The sequence below is a fragment of the Elephas maximus genome, chromosome 16 (assembly GCF_024166365.1).
Source record: "Elephas maximus indicus isolate mEleMax1 chromosome 16, mEleMax1 primary haplotype, whole genome shotgun sequence".
Lineage (NCBI taxonomy): Eukaryota > Metazoa > Chordata > Mammalia > Proboscidea > Elephantidae > Elephas > Elephas maximus.
In genome coordinates this window covers 55,218,540-55,239,140 of record NC_064834.1, presented here as the reverse complement: position 1 = coordinate 55,239,140, position 20,601 = coordinate 55,218,540, and the positions used below count along the sequence as shown (strand labels likewise).

The 20,601-nt window shown below is 46.2% G+C and overlaps 1 protein-coding gene across 4 annotated transcripts in view; it reads left to right on the top strand.

The window, feature by feature from the left end:
• SH3PXD2A (SH3 and PX domains 2A) overlaps window positions 1-20,601 on the top strand; it is a 246,197-nt gene that overhangs the window by 38,540 nt on the left and 187,056 nt on the right. For all 4 annotated transcript variants that reach the window (XM_049855963.1, XM_049855962.1, XM_049855966.1 and 1 more), the window contains exon 2: window positions 17,311-17,391. In XM_049855963.1, coding sequence (XP_049711920.1) covers window positions 17,311-17,391 — 81 coding nt within the window. The remainder of the gene's footprint in view (window positions 1-17,310; window positions 17,392-20,601) is intronic.

The following is a 20,601-nucleotide window of genomic DNA, read 5'->3' as shown; positions in this document are numbered from 1 at the left end:
CTTCTGCTTAGGATACCCTCCAGCCACTACAACCCTTGCTTCTTCACCCAGCTTACCTTCCTTCCTCTTCTTTCGCCTTTCTTCACCTCACTGCCAGCATCACCTCCTCCAGAAGGCTTCTTGGCTTGGTGCCCCTCCTGTGGGTTCCCCCAGGATCATGCACATCTCTCAGTCCAGCCCCTACAGCAAACTCCCTATTAGTGCTGCTCTTTCCCACTAGCCCAGAGCTGCTCTGGGAGGGGGCAGTGTTTTATTTGACTTTGTGTTGTCAGGGTCTAATGTAGAGCCCAACACAAAGTAACCACTCAGTATGTGTTTACTGGACCGAACTGAATTTTATCAGACAAGTAACATGTCTTTGTTGAGGATCCACCACATGCCTGACACTGTCAGATGCTGTAGGCAAGACAAGGGAAGTCAGGGGAAAATATTTGCTTTCAAGGTATCTATGACCCAGTCGAGGCTGGGGCCGGGGACAGGTCAGAGGAATGGCAATACAGGAGAAAGGCAATCTGGGTCTGCAGTGCTGAAGTGGGTGATTGGGCTACAGGTACCCCTGGAAGTTTAGAAAAGTGAGAGACGACTGTGATGCCTGGAGTGGAAAGAAGGGGTGGGTGGGATCAGACAGAAGCCTAGGCCAAACTCCAGGGTTAGGGCTACAAACAAAGGGCGAAACAGGTTCCTAGAGAAGGTGAGCAGATTTCACCTAGATCTGCGGTCATTCCCTTATGGGATTTTCAGATATCATGGCAGGGTTAGTGGATTTTAAGTGCAGTTTCTCTATTATGGAAGCCAAACAGGAGCTGATGGCGTTCCCAGTTTTGCTGCTTGATTGGGAAATTTTGCTGCATGCCAGGGTCTGCTGCGGCCAGCAAACTCTCCAGGCAAAGAGAGCAGGGTGTTTCAGGCATCAGATCTTTCCAGTACTCCGTGCAAGAGAACCTAGTATTTCTTGGCCAAACCTGGGAGACCAGTTTCAAACCAGGCTTTCCCCTTAATCAGCCAGCTGCACCTACCATGGGATCTGCACCATGGGGTCACAGAGGCCCCGGATAAGTTTCCTCCAAAAAACTCATAGACTTGACGTGATCCCTACTCATAGACTTGACGTGATCCCTAGCCACAAAACACGCCCTGTGTACCAGATGAGGGGGCAGAGGGAGCACCTAGGCCTCAGGTGGTCTACAGAGGCTTCTGGGAGGCACTGGGTCTTGTCTGGATGTTGGAGGAATTAGGCTGAGAGGATGGAGAGATGAGGTCTTCCAGGCAAGAACCTCTTAACCAAGAGTGACATTTTTTCCCTTTCATTTATTTTTAAATAACAGCTTTGAGATATAATTCACATATCATATATTTATCTATTAAAAGTATACAATTTAATTATTTTTAGTCTATTCGTAGAGTTGTACAACCATCATCATAATCAATTTTAGAATATTTTCATCATCCCCAGTAGAAAACCAGAACCCATTAGCAACCATTCCCAATTTTACATCAATGCCTCACCTCCACGCCCACCGTATGCAACCACTAATCTAGTTTCTGTCCCTGTGGATTTGCCTATTCTGGACATTTCATATAAAGGAATCATACATTATGTAGTCTTTTGTGTCTGACTTCTTCTGCTTACCCCTTACCTATTGCTGTGGAGTTGATTCTGACTCATAGCGACCCTAAAGGAGGGAGCAGAACTGCCCCATAAGGTTTCCAAAGCTTTAATCTTTACAGAAGCAGACTGCCACATCTTTCTCCCACTGAGTGGCTGGTGGGTTGGAACCTCTGACCTTTTGCTTAGCAGCCAAGCACTTAACCATTGTGCCACCAGGGCTCCTTTTCTTTTTTAAAAAAATATTTTATTGTGTTTTTGGTGATTAGGTTCTCACTTAACAATTTCTTTAATGTTGTTCAATGACATTGGCTACATTCTTCACAATATATCAGCACTCTCGCTATTTCCATTTTGATTGTCTTGCTTTTCCTTTACTTAGCATAATGTTTTCAAGGTTCATTCACATTGCAGTAATCTATCAACACTTCATTCCTGTTTATGGCCAAATAATATTCTGTTGTATGGGTATACCACATCTTATTTATTCACTCATCAGTTGGTGAACATTTTGGTTGTTTTTACTTTTTGGCTATTATGAAAAATACTGCTATGAACATTTGTGTACAAGTTTTTTGTGTGGACATTTGTTTTAATTTTTCTTGTGTAGATACCTAAGAGTAGAATTGCTGGGTCATATGGTAACTCTATGAGGAACTGCAGGACAGTTTTCCACAGTGGCTACACCATTTTACATTCCCACCAGCAGTGTATGAGAGTTCTAATTTCTCCACACCCTCACCAACATTTGTTATTATCTGTGTTTTTGATTATAACCATCCTAACCAAACCCAGTGCCATCGAGTCGATTCCGACTCCTAGCGACCCTATAGGACAGAGTAGAATTGCCCCACAGAGTTTCCAAGAAGCGCCTGGCAGATTCGAACTGCTGACCCTTTGGTTAGCAGCCATAGCACTTAACCTAGTGGATGTGAAATGGTATCTCATTGTAGTTTTAATTTGTATTCCCTTGCATTGAGCATCTTTTCTTGTGCTTATTGGCCATTCGTGTATCTTCTTTTGGAGAAATGTTTATTCAGATGTTTTGATCATTTTTGCCTGGGTTATTTGTCTCTTTATTATTGAGTTGTAAGAGTTTTTTAAATATCTAGATACAAGTCCCTTATTAGGTATATGATTTGCAAATATTTTCCCCCATCCTGTGGGTTGTCATTTTACTCTCATGATAGTGTTATCTGAAATATAAAAGTTTGAAAAAGTGCAGTTTATCAGTTTTCTTCCTTTGGTTGCTTGTGTTTTAGGTAGGGAAACTAGCTAAGAAACCACTGCCTGATCTGAGATCACAAAGATTTATGCCTATGTTTTATTCTAAGAGTTTTACAATTTTATCTCCTACATTTAGGACTTTGGTATGTTTCGAGTTAACTTTTGTATATGGTGTGAGGTAGGGGTTTAAATTGAGTCAAACTGTGGCCTGACCTGCCTACCCTTTCGGGAAAAGTGCTTTGCTCTCTGCATTTAGGTCTCAGCTCAGACATTTCCTCAGAGAGGCCTGCCCTGACCACCCATCTAAAGTAAGCACCTATCCTGCAGTCATTTTCTATAGTTTTCTTGGACTGTCATAAATGATCTTATGTGTTGCCTTATGCTCCCTGTTAGTATGTGAACTCCATGAGAGCAGGCACTCTCTGGCTCACTGCCAGTATTTCCACCACCTAGCGCAGTGCCTGGCACTCAGCTGGTACTTGGGCTATATTTGTTGAAAACAGAAATTTGTCTTTTCTTTTTAGGGAACTGTATTCCTGGTGGATTTTGCTAATTTTTTTTTTAATTTTTATTGTGCTTTAAGTGAAAGTTTACAAATCAAGTCAGTCAGTCATACAAAAATATATATACACCTTGCTATATACTCCTGGTTGCTCTCCCCCTAATGAGACAGCACACTTCTTCTTTCCACTCTATTTTCGTGTCCATTCAGCCAGCTTCTGACCCCCTTTGCCCTCTCATCTCCCATCCAGACAGGAGCTGCCCACATAGTCCCATGGGTCTACTTGAGCCAAGAAGCTCACTCCTCACCAGTATCATTTTCTATCCCATAGTCCAGTCTAATCCCTGCCTGAAGAGTTGGCTTTGAGAATGGTTCCTGTCTTGGGCTAACAGAAGGTCTGGGGACCATCATCTCTGAGGTCCTTCTAGTCTCAGTCAGACCATTAAGTCTGGTCTTTTTATGAGAACTTGAGGTCTGCATCCCACTGCTCCCCTGCTCCCTCAGGGGTTCTCTTTTTTGTGTTCCCTGTCAGGGCAGTCATTGGTTGTAGCTGGGCACCATCTAGTTCTTCTTGTCTTAGGCTGATGTAGTCTCTGTTTTATGTGGCCCTTTCTGTCTCTTGGGCTCATAATTACCTTGTATCTTTGGTGTTCTTCATTCTCCTTTGCTCCAGGTAGGTTGAGACCAATTGATGCATCTTAGATGGCCGTGTGCTAGCATGCTAAAACTTTTTAAGTGTCTCTAGCCTCATAGAGTTGGAAGTTGGAGAGCTGAGTGGGGAGGGATCTTCCCACGTGTCATAGACAGGTGACCACTCATCCTGTGCCCCGACAATCCCACTACTCTACTAGACACAACCCCTTCCATCCTTGGGCAGCTCTGATGGTTGGAAAGTTCTTCCTGACATTAGACAAAAACCTCCCCTATAACCTCCACTCATTATTCACGGCCTTACTTTAGGTACAGCTGGATAGGAGCTGAACCTCTCATATTGGTAGTTATTTAACTGTTTGAAATCAGCTGTTGTGTGTCTCTCTTAAATGCCTTCTCTGGGCTGAGCACCTCTGATTCTTTTACCTGTTCCTTCTGGAGCTGTGAAGGGCTGGAATATGACCCCTTAGAATCTGAAGTAGGCCCTGGGTGGTCACAGGCTGCCAAAGAACACTAAGACACAGCCACAGCTCAGAAGTAATAACCTGAGTCTCTTGTTTTCTCTTCCCCATTTGGGCTGGTAAACTCCAAAACCAGAGATAGAACTTTGAGAAAAAGTACTGAGTACAAACTTCCTAACTAGACCCTTCAAGGCATAGTTGAGTGTTAATAGTACATATCATACTACAATATTGCTTTGCATTTAAATGGTATTTTTCAGGTGGTCCAGTGGTCTTTTTTATGTTGGTCCAGCTTAGTGGTTCTCAACCCTGTAACAACCAGTAGAATCACCTTGGGAGCTCTTAAAAATACCAATGCCCAACCCACCTTCCAAAGACTCTTACTTAAATGTTGCAGGCAGGGCTAGGGTATCAGGTGATTGTAATGTGCCAGGGCTGCAAACCTCGGCTTTAAGAATTTGGCATTGAACTTAAAATTCCCTACAGCCCAACAAGAATGAGTAAATCCTTCTCCAAAATAACCACTGTTAACGGTTTGGTGTATTTTTTCCAGACTTTTTTTATGTGCAGATACATGTGCACACACTAACCGTCCACGTGTGTAGGCATGAGCGTACACATACCAAATAAACGTAATCATACAGGCAGTCCCTGGGTTACGAATGAGATCCGTTCCTGTGTCTTTAAGTCAAATTTGTAGGTTAGTCGGAATAGGTGCACATGGTTCATATTTAGCCTTTAGTGCAAGAAAAGCCTTTTTTATGATTTAAAAATTACACGTTCAGCACGTGAAGGTGATTGTGCTGAAGAATTTGCAAGTAGGGGTTGGTTCAGTCGTTTCAAAGTGAGGGCAAATTAACCGAACATTAAAGGGCAAGTTTGAGTTGTCCGTAAGTAGGATAGTAGTAACCTGGGGATTGCCTGTATACACATTGTTTTGTAACCTGTTTTGCTTTTCTTTTCTCAGTGTACTGTGGACATTTTCCCATAATGATATGTAAAGATCTGCCTTATGTTTCACAGATGCATAGTATTCCATTTCATGTATGAACTATAATTTATTTAAAAGTTTTTTTTAATAAGTGGACATTCAAATAGTCCTTATTTTTTACTCTTGTAAACACTGCTGCAATGAACATCTTTATATACGTAAACATATGTATATATTTGCATACCTACATAAGTAAATTATTAAGAGGTGAGATTGCTGAATCAAAGGGAATGCATGTTTGGGGCTAGAGATTGCCAAAATGCTCTCAAAAAAGGTTGTTCCAGTCTACCCCATGCAGCAAAGTTCCTAATGATAGCTATTCGCCTTGTGTCAAAAGATGACTTTGCTGAGCACAGCAGAGAGGAAGGTGTGAGTATGTCAAATGGTGGGGAGGAAATGCTGGGGTCACTTCCCCTGCAGGCTGTATGTGGAGGAGGCCACCGGCCTCTGGCCTCCCTAGCCACTGTGTTTCCCGGAAAGAGGAAACCAAGCTGTGTACATTAACCTTTGCCTTGACCTCCAGGGTGTGATGACGGAGTTTGCAGGATATGTGTGTCAAGGTCAGTGGGTCTGGATCATCATTGATTTGGAGTGCGTGGAATGGGAATCCTCCTTTTTAGTCCTTCTCTAGATCCACTGGGTTGGTCCAGGCCCTTTGGAAACCCAGGAAGGTAATTCTTTTGATGGTATAGGAGAGAGTACATTTGTTTCAAGTTTCTAGAACTTCAGCTCCTGAATGTCAATGAGCATCTACAGTTTTTCTCAGGTGAGCCTCCTCCTCCTCCAATGTGGTCACACTGCCACCCTCCCTGGCTGCTGGGCATTACTCAGGATGTTTGCTGTCCATTGCTGGGCCTCTCCATTGGAGCACCTGGTGGTTCAAGGTGGTCAGACTGGTTTTCTCTGATAAACTGGGCTGGGGCCAGGCACAGGGTTGAAGGGACTTGTGGTCAAGGTACAAAAGTTCAGCCACGTGCCCTTCAGTTACCCTGGAGGACGTCCCAATGAGGACCTAGCCCAGAACTCTGGAAACTCAAAACGGGCTCCTTTCTAAGCCTGGGGCTAATTGATGCCCCCAGACCTTGTAGGGGATGAAGCTAAAATTCTTACAGGGCCAGAGACTGTGCTGGGCCCTTTGAAGGGAAAGAATGGCTAGGAAGGGGAGTAGGTTTTATTGAGCAGCCACAGTGTCCCAGGCACCGTGGCTAATTTCCTACATCTTCTCAACGAGGCAGGTATTATTATCCCCATTTTATGGATGGGGAATGAGGTTCAGAGAGAGTAATAACTTGTCAGAGAGCTGATCTGATTGATTCTAAACCATGCAAAATAGATTACTATCCTCACTCAGATGTCCTTACCTGCCTACTGTGTGGGCAGCATCAATAGTTCACTGATAGATCACCTACACATGAAGCAGCCAACGGACAGGGCAGTGGATTGGAACCTGAGGGCAAATCCCTATGGGCAGGGACTCTGTCTTGTTCTGGGTGGTAAGGCGTGATTATCAAAGGGAATGGAGTTGTCAGGCTGTGGAGTCAACAGCCAGTCTGAACCTGAGCTCCAGCACTTGGCTACTCCTCTGACCTTTGGCCTTGGTCTCTTCATTTGTGAACTAGAGTTGATCACAATATTTTCCTCATAGAATTCTTGTAAAGATTAAATGAGATCATCTGAATAAAGTGCTTAGCAATGCCTGGAATGGAATAAAGTGCTCAATAAATGGTTGTGGCCATTATCATTCTTGTTATTCCTGATGAAACCAGGGGCTTGTGCATATATGAAAAAGGTTTGTAAAAACTGACCCCGTAGGCTGCTTTTCTTCCAGTTCTGGTGACTTTCAGGACAGCACTTTGACTACCGAACCTTTTTCTTAAGGTCCACGTAGGGTCTGTGAGGGAGCCCTGGTGGCACAATGATTAAGTGTTAGGCTGCTAACCAAAAGGTCAGTGGTTTGAACCCACCAGCCACTCCACAGGAGAGAAGACCTGGCGACCTGCTCCTGTAAAGATTTCAGCCTTGGAAACCCTACGGGGCAGTTCTGCTCTATCCCGTAGGGTCACTATGAGTTGGAATCAACTCAACAGCACTCAACAACAGGGTTTGTGAATCCTGGGAGCTCCTAGTTTATACACTCATTTCCCCTCCAGGAAACATGAAAAAAGAAAAGAAAAGCCTCCGACCCCGGAGGAGCCTGCCACACCACTTCCATCATTGTAGCGGGGCACTCCTGAGGATGGCCATTGTTTTCCTGGCCCTGGGAAGCAGACTTATTTTTGCTTTTCTACTTTCCCAGGCCCAGCTTGCTATTAGTAGCTACATGCGTATGTGTGTGTGCGCATGTGTGTGTGTTTGTCCATGTCCCAGTGTCCCATTTCCTGCTCTCCCCCTGCTCCTGTTCATGGTGTCACGATCTGAGGCTCTTCTGGCAAACGGGAAGAAGTCAGCTCGCCGCCTCCCTCTGCCTTGGTGTCTAAATAGCTAATGTTCACTGAGGACTTACCATGGGTGAGGCCCTGTGCCGCGTGCGCGTGTGTATCGTCACATTTAATGGGAAGCGCCCATTATAAACCCCACTTTCCAGCAAAGGAAACCCTGACTCAGAGAGGCCAAGGGACTTGCCCAAACTCATACAGCAAAGAAAGTGTTGGAGCTGAAATTTAAATCCATCAAGGGCTTGCAAAGCCATCTTCCTCCTCCATGATGCCAATGCTGCTTTGGCTCCCCTCTGAGTCCTGCTTTTTGGCACCCCATCACTCCATCTCACACTGTTCCCTCCTTGATGTGCCCCTGTGTATCTTGCTGCTGCAGCTTGGAGGTTAGGAACTTTGCCTCATCTCTCTTTAAGGTGGCACAAAACCAGGCACCAGGTTGGCACCCACCTGGCATTTGTGCTTGCTTTGTTCACTTATTTAGGTAGCACTAAGTGAGCCCTTCTTAAGTGTAAAGCGTTGTGTGCCATGGCTCTGCCTTCAGGAAGCTTCTGTTCTAATGAGGAGACTTGGATGGTGGTGGTAGCCCAAGTATTAACTCAGTCCTCTCAACAGCCCCAACAGGGAGGTAACTGCTGTTACCCCCATTTTCAGAGTAATAAATGGAGGCACCACTAATATGGAGGCTTCCCCCAGACCCTCTTGCCTAACCACTGCCCCCCAAATTAAATAAATAATGAGGACTGTGATTCATGCAAACAAAGGCAGCTCTGAGTATTATGGGTACTTGCCAAACACTCAGGTGGTGCTTTATACAGTAGAGTGTGCTGATGGTCCCTTCCTCTGAGTCTCTGTAAACAGCCCTTTTCTCCCAAAAGAAGGGCCTGTTCCATTCAGATCAGCAGTGGCAGCTTCTGTGTTTTAGTAACTGGTATACTGGACACTCTTCAGCGAAAGATAGGACAGGTCCATAATACAAGAGTAAAGGGGCATACTAGGCCAGAGGCAAGGACTAGAAGGCAGGAGGGGACAGGAGTGTTGGTAACAGGGAACCCGAGGTTGAGAAGGGAGAGTGTTGACATGTTGTGGGTTGCTCACCAGTGTCATAAAACAATATGTGTACTGTTCAATGAGAAACTAGTTTGTTCTGTAAACCTTCATCTAAAGTACAATAAAAAAAGAAAAAAAAAAATCAGCCAGTCATTATTCAGCTGGCAGGCCTCATGGGAGAAGGGGAAGACAGTCTTTGCTGATAGGGACACCTGGGCATGGAGACAAGACTGACCCATGTAAATAGAGACAGACACAGCGTGTGTCAAGTGCTGAGTTGTTCCAAGCCAACCATTAGCAAACAAAGACAAATATAATAACTAGCTAATTGTGAAAAACAGCCTATAAGCACCATGAGAGATGGGCCCAGAGTTGCTAAGGTCAATGTTGGCATTCTGGAGGGCTTTCTGTCTGGGTGTAGCCAAGTGTTGTCAAGAGGGGTCTCAACACCCAGAGTCTGTACTGCTTTCCAAAGGGGTTCAGTAGAGCCCCTGCAGGGAGGAGATGGGTCATTGCCCCAGTGTTTTGTGTGGCCATTGCATACAGAGCAGGAACCCCTGGGGGTCTCTTCCCTCCTGGGTGTCCTGGATCATGAGGATCAGCTTGGCATAATTTGAGACTTATGCCCCCCACCTCTTCCATGGTAGGACTTAGTACGTGGAAGACTCTAAATAAAAGATTAATGATGACTAGTACCCTTTTTTTTTTTTTTTTTTGGCCTCATTTTCTTGGGGAAGAGGAACTTGGCTTGATGAACTTCTCCAGTAGGAAACCAGAGCAGTGACCATACCCCAAGATGTAAACTCCCTTTATTGGCTGTTGGATTATGTTTATCCTGACTTCTGGGGCCATTTTCTTTAGCACTCAGTCCCAAACATTAGGCATCCCTTCGTCCTAGACTCCAGAAAATTTGGGGAAGTTGAAGAGCTGGGTCCTGAGGAGATACTGTGATGTCAGGAGCCCTAGAAAGAGGAGCAAGATGACATGTCCTGGTCAGAGCCACTGCTAGCCCACAGGATGCCCATGTGTGCATTAGAATAAGGGTGCTGTTTCTCTGCATGGCTGCAGCCCCAAATCCAAGTATGCAATTTAGAGGGCAGAGCATGGGTTAAATTTCAGCCCCTTCTTATCCCCGGCCAGGCAACTTGCCCAACTATATGTAGTGGCCCCAGTCCTAGCCAGCTGATCCCAACTCCATGGTGGTGCAAGCAAGTGAAGGAAGATTGTCATTGGGTTTCCATTTGGCCTGGGGCCAGGGGTAATTGGCAGGAGTCCAGGGAAAATAAGACATTCCTCAGTAAACTGAGCCAAAGTGTTCGGGAATATAGGATTCCCTCCCCAGCCCCTAATTCCTTTGCCTCTAATTGTACTTTTCATCAGCAAAGGGAGCAACAGATATTTACTAGCACTTTCTAATTAAACACAGGGTAGGTCCTAGGCCTTCCAGGAATGATTAGGCCATAAATTTGCTGGGTTCATTGGTCTCAGCTCAGATCTGATCATGGACATCTCTCCATAGGAACAGGGCTGGGCTTCATTCTTGGTGCTCTGAGTTGAGCAGTGGACAGATTTGCATCAAGGCCGTTTTCTTTTTCAAAGGAGCAAGGTTAATAGAGGTTGGAAGTACCTACTGGGGAGAATGTATTTGGAAGCCTCAACCATTGCTGAGCCTAATGATCTGAGCAGACGGAAGGTGGCCCAAGATGGCCTCAGAGGGGTGTGCTGGTCCGACTGAGGCATGGTGATGGGTGTTTAGCAAGAGTTTCCACAGCTGTACCCTCAATGGAGAACTTCCTTCATTGAGGGTGAGATGGCAGGAGAACCTGAGATTCTGGGGCTCCTCAGGGTTGTGTTAGCCCAGGGGAAGCTGGAAGCAGTTGCTGGCCTCTAGCGAAGCTTCCTAGATGCCTACCATCTGCCTGAGATGGCAAAGATGAGGGAAACCGAATCCATGGGCTTTTAAAATCCAAAAGGAAGGGAAACTCTACCCAGGAAACATAACTCCAAGTAGAGTGTTTAGAAGCAGGATGTTTAATAGCCAAACCTTTCTTGAGAACCAGATGCTGGGTAATGTTATCTCACTGCTCCTGCAGACCAAGGAGAGTTTATCTGAGCTCCTGATGCAGGCTCGGTAAACAGAGCTGGCTTCCTCAGATGACCTCTGCCCTGTTCCCCTTCCCCACCTGCTCCTTCTCTGCAGTTTATCACTAGCGTTTCCAGGCCAGCTCCTGGAGGCTTTAGAAGCTGTGATGTTGGGGCCAGGGAGAGGAGGAAGAGTGTGAGCTGGGCTGGAATTTTGTGTATCCATTCCTCATCTGCAACAATTATCTAGGATGTCTGAGGTTTGGAAGAAAGCAGATGAGCCCAGATGAGAAGAAAGGGGCCTGGAGACTGTCCATGTATCTCTGGGGTTATCCTCAGGGAGGCCCCTGACAATATCCTCGACCCAATATCTAGACTGTTTGTTCAGGAGGGTAGGCAGGGAGCCTCTGGCAAATCTTAGAAGTTTGGGAGAACCTGGAAATAGGGGTTCATTTCCTGCTCCCCATTCCTAAGCCATCCTCATGCTCCCTGAAGGCATAGGAAGTGGGAGGCAAAAAACTAGCAGGAACAATCCTTTGCTGAGCAAGGAAAGAAATGCTTCTGTTTGGGGAGACATGGCTGTGTCTTGGCCATGGCCATGTGTTGGAGCCAAATGTAACTGGTGGTCATGCTAACAAGGGTCACATGGATGACTCTTGTCACCCCTTCACTCTGCCTTTCCAGGATTTAGGGCAAGGCCTGTGGCTGTTTCTTCTAATGGCATGTCTTTGGAGTGGGTTCGGGTAAAGAGAGAGGACTCCCTGTGACTTTTCAAACTATTTTGAACGTAAAGGTTGGAAGGATTTGTCTAAAGGGGGCATGCTCTGGTTGTGCACGGCTGATGTCCTAGACTGGGAGTTGGGAGGTCTGGGTTCCTGTCCTAGCTCTGCTGCTAACTGGGTGAGCAAACCTTCCAATCAGGCCCAGCAGCTCTGAAGTGTGTGCCCATTGTATAGAGGAGGAGCCCGAGAGTCTAAGAGGCTTGGCTGAGGTTTCACAGCTGATAAGAAGAGTCCTGTGTGGCTGACTCCAAAATCCGTGCTGCTTCTCACCTGGCTGTGCCCCTGCTTGGCAAATCACCATCTCTGCCCCTAGGTTCCTCTGCAAAACAAGAGGCCTCACTTAACCCTCCCAGCTGCTAGGGGCTGTGAATCTGTGATTAATTCTCCCTGGTAGGTAAAGGGAAGCCCTGTAATTACTGGAGAGGATGGAGGATGGATCCTGTTAAGCCTCGGTTAAGCCCTTCCTCTGGGCTCCGCTTGGCTGGCCCGGGAGAAAGGCTGCTGTCTAATGGCCAGCAGGCGAGCGTCAAGCTCTCTCCAGGGAGGCCAAGGCCACTTGGAGCTCCTTACGGTGCAGCTGTGGGGCCAGAGGGCAGGGAGGCAGCACCTGGTGTGCCCGCAGCATGTGCTTCACCATCCAGGACTAGACGGGAAGGGGAGGTACAGATAGGGAGGGGAGACGTCTCCAGCAGGAGTTAGGTATCCAGGAGCTGGGAGTCAGCAGTGGGGTGTCGTTGTTAGGTGCCATCGAGTCAGTTCCAACTCATAGTGACCCTATGTACAACAGAACGAAACACTGACCTGTTGAACATCGTTGTTGTGCTTGAGCTCATTGTTGCAGCCACTGTGTCGATTCACCTCATTGAAGATCTTCCTTTCTTTCGCTGACCCTCCACTTTACTAAGCGTGATGTCCTTCTCATTGGTCCCTCCTGATAACATGTCCAAAGTATATGAGATGAAGTCTTGCCATCCTTGCTTCTAAGGAGCATTCTGACTGTACTTCCTTCAAGACAGATTTGTTTGTTCTTCTGGCAGTCCATGGTATATTCAGTATTCTTCGCCAACACCGCAATTCAAAGGCATCAGTTCTTCGGTCTTCCTTATTCATTGTCCAGCTTTCCCATGCATATGAGACGATTGAAAATACCTTGGCTTGGGTCAGGCACACCGTAGTCCCCAAAGTGACATCTTTGCTTTCTAACGCTTTCAGGAGGTCTTTTGCAGCAGATTTTTCCAATGCAATATGTTGTTTGATTTTTTGGCTGCTGCTTCCATGGACATTGATTGTAGATCCAAGTAAAATTTAATCCTTGACAACTTCAATCTTTTTTTCTGTTTATCATGTTGCTTCTTGGTCCAGTTGTGAGGATTTTTTTTTTTTTTTTTTTTTTTAATGTTGAGGTGCAATCCAGACAGCAGTGGAGTGGGGTGGGTTATACCCCTGATGAAATCCCAGACTGTCCCTGCCACAGTTGTGAATGTGATTGTGTATGAGGGGTCTCTCTGTGCTGGTCTGGTTTTGTTGCATTCCTAACTGTTGACTTCTGTCTGAGCCCCCAAGTCCAGTCTTTTTCTCGGTCTCAGCTCTCCCATGTTCTGCTAGGCGTATTCTCTAAGCAAGGGGTGTACAGACTTTGCAGACAATCCTAAGCTTTATTTTAAACGATGTCATTCAGTCGTGGTGTAGTTTTATTTAAATGTCCACACTGCTAAATTTAGGTATGGGGAGATGGTCCAGAGTGGTTAGGAGCTCGAGGATTAGGCTCAACTAGAGCTGGGGTCAGGTCCTTTGCTCCTCATTTATTAGCTGTGTGACCTTGGGCAAGTTACTTAGCTTCTTTGAGCCTCAGAGGACATTGGACTGAGGGTTAAATGAGCTAATGCACATAACTGCTTTTCCTTGGGCTGGCATGTAGTAACCATGAACTAAATAGTTCCTACAATTTATTATATGAAATCTATGGAAACTCTATGGGGCAGTTCTACTCTGTCCTATAAGGTCGCTATGAGTCGGAATCGACTCGACGGCACTGGGTTTTTGTTGGGTTATACTTATGTATGATATAAAACAAAGCATGTCCCGTGTATTACCAGTTCATTTTGGGCTAGTGAGGATGGGGGTGGCCTTTTACTTTATGCTTTTCTTGCCAGGATCATATAAAACAGGTCATAAATGCCCTGTCTTGCGGGGCAATGCTTAATCCTATTTGCCTGGCTTTATGGGGTTGCATTTGGGAACAAACACTCACCATGGGACTTAGAGATAGGAGGGAAGAAGGCAGTGGCATCAGTAGCGGGGGTGCAGGGGGTGCGGACCATACCAGGTGTTACTGTCAGAGGGGATGACACCAAAATGACTATAAAATTTTTGTGCAGTGTTTTAGTACAAATTTATTATTTTTTATAATAATAACCCAGTAGTTAGTTATAACAACAAAAACATTTTTTGTAAGCCCAGGTTACATGTATGAGTATACCTACAAGGCGAAAACTCTGTGCTACTTTACTTTGAGTCTTCTAATGCCCTCGGGTCAGACCTGTCATTATCCAATTACAGTGACACTTTGGTTCATGTTTCATCTGCATGTGCTACAAGCATACACTGTTGTTTTCATTTTCCAATGTCACTGATTTTGTCAAAATTTCTGGTGTTTTAGCTGCAATATTCTGATAATTAATATTTGTGAACCTATATCAACAACTTTTTTGAGAATAAAGTAGTAATTAAAGGAAAAGAAGGAGTGATCTACTGGAATTATGATTTACAAGTAAGAGTACAAAAAAACATTCCTAAGGATTCTGTACGGTCTGGTATGGGAGGAGGGCCATGGGGGGGGGTGACACGCTGGGTGACACCAACCCTAGTGACGCCACTGGGAGAAGGGACTGGAGTCAGAGGTCGTTTCCTTGAGCAGCCAAACACAAAGCCTCACCCACCCTGCGTGCAAACCCTGTTCCAGGCCTCTTGGAGAGCTCAGCCCGTCCAGAGGCAGCATCTGACTGCTCCTCCCCTTTGCTAACATCTCTTCCTCTCATTGTGGTCGAGACCCCTAGCTTCCCTGGCCACTTTGTTCTTCTCACTCTTGGAGTTCCCCTGGACCTACTGTATCAGAAGCACTAGACATAGGTCCAGGAACCTGAGTTTTTACAAAGCTCCCTGATGGGGAGTTCTGGTTCTGATAAGTGTCTGCCCACTATGGATCTACAGCCCTCATTCTTTTCTGAGGGAAGAAGAGAGACAAGTCTCACTGTCTCTCCATCAGTTCTCTCACTTAATCACACACCGGAGACATCACAAGCAGGTACCACAGGACTTCACCAGGATAGCCCTGAGGCTGTGTGAGGGGACCCAGCCCTCTAACCTAGGCCTCTCCTAGGAGGTGACCTTTGGTGTGGGTTCAGGTAAAAGTGACAGGACTCCTGGGGAAAGGAGTCAGATTGTGTGGGCAAGGGGCTTTCTCCCGTTCTTCAGGGGCAGTCCTGCCCACCTCCTGGGTCAGGCAAGCCTTCCAGAGCAGCCTGAGGTAGCAGGCCTGGAGAGCCTGAGGAGCACAGGGAACTGGGCGACAGAGCGGCCCTGAAATGCCTTCATTGTAAGGAGCCCAAAGAGAAAAGTTTGCAAATCTTCCAATCGCTAGTACCTCTCCTGGAGATCTACCTCTCGTACAGGGGGCCGGTTCAGTCATTCAACAGAGCAGAATGTTTCCTGAGTGCCTGCTCAGTGTCAGGCACTGACCTAAGATTTAGGGATACTGAGCCGAATTCCGTGTTTCCGAAAGGCTTATATGGTCTCCTGAAGTGATTTTCATAGTGAGTTCTGAGGATCAACTGTGCAAAATAGTCTGGGGTTGTTTGTTAGAGTCCCTGGGTAGTGCAAATGGTTAAACACTTGGCTGCTAACCAAAAGGTTGGAGGTTCAAGTCCACCCGGTGGCGCCTTGGAAGAAAGCCCTGGCAATCTACTTCCAAAAGATCACAGCCATTGAAAACTTTATAGAGCACAGTTTTACTCTGACACACATGGGGTCACCATGAGTCAGAGTTGACTTGATGACAACTAGTTTAGTTTTTGCTTTTGGTTTGTTAAAAATATAGATGACAGAGCCCCCCAAACCCAAGTCGACTTATGCAGAATTCCCAAGGGTGGGGCCCAGATACATGCATTTTTGGAAGAGCCCCTGGTGGAATCTGACATTTGAAAACCACTGGTCTAGTGGAAGTTAGCTACCTTAAAAAATTATTTTTTAATGACCCAGTCATGTATGTTCACATGTGAACAAAAAGAAGTTAGAACCAGTTGTAATTCTGCCCTGCTAAAATAATCATCCTTGGCATTTTATTCAGTGCCCCTCTAGATATATGTGCATGCGTGTGAACATACACATGCATATGTAGGTATATATATGTGTGTGTGTCACTCACACACACACACACACACACACACACACACACACAGTCGGCCCTCTATCCACTGGTTCCGCATCCGTGAATTCAACAAACCTCAGATCGAAAATATAAAAAAGAAAGTTCCAAAAAGCAAAACTTGAATTTGTGCATGTTAAGTACTGCGCTGAATTCACGTGAATGACATGATGTGTAGGCGTACCCTGCTGTAGCCTCCCGCCATTTCACAGACCCTCAGTCTCTCTCCAGCAGTGTTTGTTTGAGCATTGTTCGCCTCGTGACTCGTTCATTCGCTACTTGTGTTGTGCACACCCTTTGTTTCTGTGAAAAAAAAAAAATGGCTTCTACATAGCAATGAAGTGGTCAAAGCAATCCCTCAAAGGCTAAGTGTGAGGGGTTGAGGAGACTGGGAAGGAGTTTCAGGCTAGTCAGGGATGGCTGGCTAGCTCTATAAAGCACTCTGGCCTCAAGAACTTAAGGATCACGGGAGCATCAGCGTTCCCAGAAGAGCTCCAGAAAGTCATAGAAGAGAAAGGCCACCTTCCAGAACAATTTTCAATTGCAGTGAAGAGATTATATTAGCATTTACGTTGTATTAGGTGTTATAAGTCATCGAGAGATGATTTAAAGTATAGGGGAGGATGTGCGTAGGATATATGCAAATACTACACCATTTTATATAAGGGACTTGAGCATCCGCAGATTTAGATATCTGCAGGGTCCTGGAACCAATCCCCCGTGAATGCTGAGGGACGACTGTATGTGTATATTTAGACATACATGTATAGCACCCAGAAACCCTGATAGCATAGTGGTTAAGAGCTATGGCTGTTAACCAAAGTGGTCGGCAGTTCAAATCCACCAGGTACTCCTTGGAAACTGTATGGGGCAGTTCTGCTCTGTCCTGTAGGGTTGCTTTGAGTCAGAATCAACTCGACAGCAATGGGTTTGGCTTTTTGGTATAGCACCCACATGGTACCTAACACGGGGCTCAGCCCTGGTGACAGAGATCAAAAAAAGAGTGGGCCTAGCCATGGAGCCCCCCATGTTAAACGATGCCTGGTACAGTTTGATGTCCAGCTGTGGTCACCTGCTCACCTGCTCTTACCTTTTTCCTATAGGTCTACATCATCAATGTGACCTGGTCCGACTCTACCTCCCAGACCATCTACCGGAGGTACAGCAAGTTCTTTGACCTGCAGGTGAGTTTGCCTGAGCATAGATTGTGCACAGTTCCACCCAGTGTGGTCAGAGTCACTGGTGGACTGGCCCCTCTCCTGTCCTCACTGATCTCTCAGGGTCAGAGGTAGATGGAAGCAGAGGGACAGATGAGGGAACCTGAGGGCTGAGCTGGGCTTATCTCAGTCTGGGATATTGCAGGCAGACATTCTGGGCTTTGTTGGCATCCTCAGGTGGTCTTAATAGTCATGCTTTGTCATCCTCCTTTGTCCGAGGGCTAGGAAACCACAGTGGAGAGGGCAGGAGGATGGTGTGGGTGCTGTGTGCATGAGCAGACATGTGTCTATAAACACCAGGGTGAGACACAAGCCGCCACATCACTGCAGGCAAATAAAAGCAAACACACAGAGAAAACCAAAACAGAAAATAAGCAGTTTCTTCAAGTGCAGACACAAACTGGGCATAATACTATGTCTGTCTAACCAAAAAAGGCTCTTGCCTCAATGTTAGTATGTGTGTGGGGTATGCGTGTGTGTCTGATATACATGTTCACACAAGGAGATAGTAGTATGGGTCCCATCGGTGTAATTCCAGACACTTTCACGATACAGACTACTTTAGTTAGGCCTCCTTTGGTTACAAATGATAGCTTTCTACTCACACTGGCTTAGCCAAAAAGGGGACTTGGTTGGAGGGATGTGCTGGGGAAGCTTATTCAGTTGACCAGGTAATGAAAAGGGTAGTGAGGGAATGGACTGCAGAAACACCTAGAACCAGGGGCTGCTCTCCCTTGCCTTCCCTGTCTTGTCCCTGCTTCCCTCTGGGTACTGTCCTCAGCTTCTTTTACTTCATACCCTTTCCCCTACACCCTGAGGAACTTGATTGTCACCAGCTCCCAAATTTCATGTCTTGTGGCCGCCAAGAGTAGAGAGACTGACTCCCTTCCAGTTCCAAACTGAAAAATCCCAAGGAAGACCCTACTGGACTGATTTGAGTCTGATGTCCTCTCTGAACCAATCAATATGGCCAGGGGTAGAAGGTCATGTAGCACAGACATGGCCACTAGGCGACCCACCTCTGTGTATCAGAGACAAGTACTAGAGAAAGGAGAATCACTGTGAATTGGATAACAACCCTTCCTGTACTAGGAAGGGAAAGCCAAGTTGTTCTAGATACTTCCTTAAGACCATGATCCTGGATTAGGCCAATAAAAATGCAAACGGACACTGACTCCTGGCACCTCACAATCAGGGTTCCACTCTTTCCTGCCCAGAACTTTGGTGGTGAGTCATTTTGGAGAGACCAAGCCTTGTGTGTTTGCCTCCTAGTACTTGACTTTTATACCATTGTCCTTAATTGCTCTTCCTATGAGAACAGCCAAAGCCAACTTCCTGTATTAAAAATCTTCTCTTAATTAAAAAAAATGGGATTAAAGGCCACTCCTTATTCTCCTGCCTCCTTCCTCTTTCCTCCTTAATTCCTGTCCAATTTCCTTAGGTCCTTCAGGCATGAACTGGTAGGATTTGCTGATACCACATCAATGGGTGTAGTGTACTGGACAGGAAATGATAACTCAGCTGGGGAGAGGGAACCCTGAAAAGACTCATTGATGAGTCGAAGCGGGTCCAAAATCAGCGGAAACTCCCAAATCAGAATGTTTCTTGCCCCCCTTTCCGTTCTGCCCCCTACCTCCTCCCTAGTTACAGAATCTCACAAGAAAGGAATGCAGCCCACCCCACCTCTCCCTTGCCTAGAGGGCTCTTTTCCTTTGTGTCAGAGGAGACATATAAGCATGGAGCAGCTTGTGAGATATGCTGGGCCCTAGCCTTGGAATGGCCATGGGTGTGGCCAGGCTTGTCCTTGTAGCCATCACCACCCTGCAGATGCAGTGTGGGAAGGGGTTGAGGGTGGTTCTTCAGAGTTTAACCTTCGGGCCAAGTAACATCTTTGGGAACCCATTTTACAGAACCCATGCCATGATGACTTTTAGTGGTGTTCATATTAGAAAGCCTTACTTATTTTCCAGGGTCACTGTTTTCAATATGGCGGCTTCTACAGGGGCGTTAAGGAGCCCTGGTGGCACAGAGATTAAAGTGCTCAACTGCTAACTGAAAGGTTGGCAGTTTGAACCCACCAGGCACTCTGTGGGAGAAAGATGTGGCAGCCTGCTTCTATAAAGAGCTATAGTCTTGAAAATCCTATGGGGCAGTTATACTCTGTTCTATAAGGTCACTGTGAGTCGGAATCAACTTGAAGACAACGGGTTTGGTTTTGGTTTTATAGGTGAGTTACAAATGGAATAATTAACTTCATTTCCGGTCATTGGTCGCCGTCAGAGCTCAGCTTTCTGAGATGCTATGTAGGAGAGTGGAAACCCTGGTGCTATGGCTGCTAACCAAGAGGTCGGCAGTCCGAATCTGCCAGGCACTCCTTGGAAACTATGGGGCAGCTCTACTCTGTCCTATAGGGCCACTACGAGTCAGAATCAACTTGACGGCAGTGGGTTTGGTTTATGTAGGAGAGTGGCTTAGAGCTTATGTGCTGGGGACACATTGCCTGGAGCTGGTTTACTGGCTCTGTCACCGTGAGCCCTTGAATAGGTTACTCCTCTAGGCTCATCTGAAAAATGGAGATTTGTATAGTACCCGCCCTGTAGGGTTGTTGTGAGGATTAAGTGAGTTTATACACATTTCTCCTGATACTTAGTTGTATATTGAGTTACCCTGGTATTACCAGGGGACAAAGACATTGGGCTGCATAGTTGAAGGTTTGTGGGTGCTTAGCACCTACTATCATGGTGTTGCTTTGTTGCTCCCTCACTTTGCTTCACTCCGTACTGACGAGCTGCTCTGGTCCCAGTTCTGTGTCAGAACATTCCGAGTCAGGGAAGCTTCTGACACTGCCTCTCTGGAGTTTGCCTTTGGGCAGAATGGGAGTCTGTTGGGAATGGGGCATGGCCCACAGGCGTGGTGCTTTCAGTAACATTTTGCTCCTCCCATTTTTGGATAAGACTTACCTTTGGAACCCTGGAAGTCCTGAGCCCACTAAGCCAGCCTGGAGGAAGCTGCTTAACTGGTTCCACCAACTCATGTTTCTAGGTCTTGTGGAGACCACAGATCCATTTGTGTAGCTGGTGGAAGCCCTCACCCCAGAAAAAGACTGTGTATGTACAATTTTGGGACTCCCTGGATAGTGCAAGTGGTTAAAATACTTGGCTACTAACCAGAATGTTG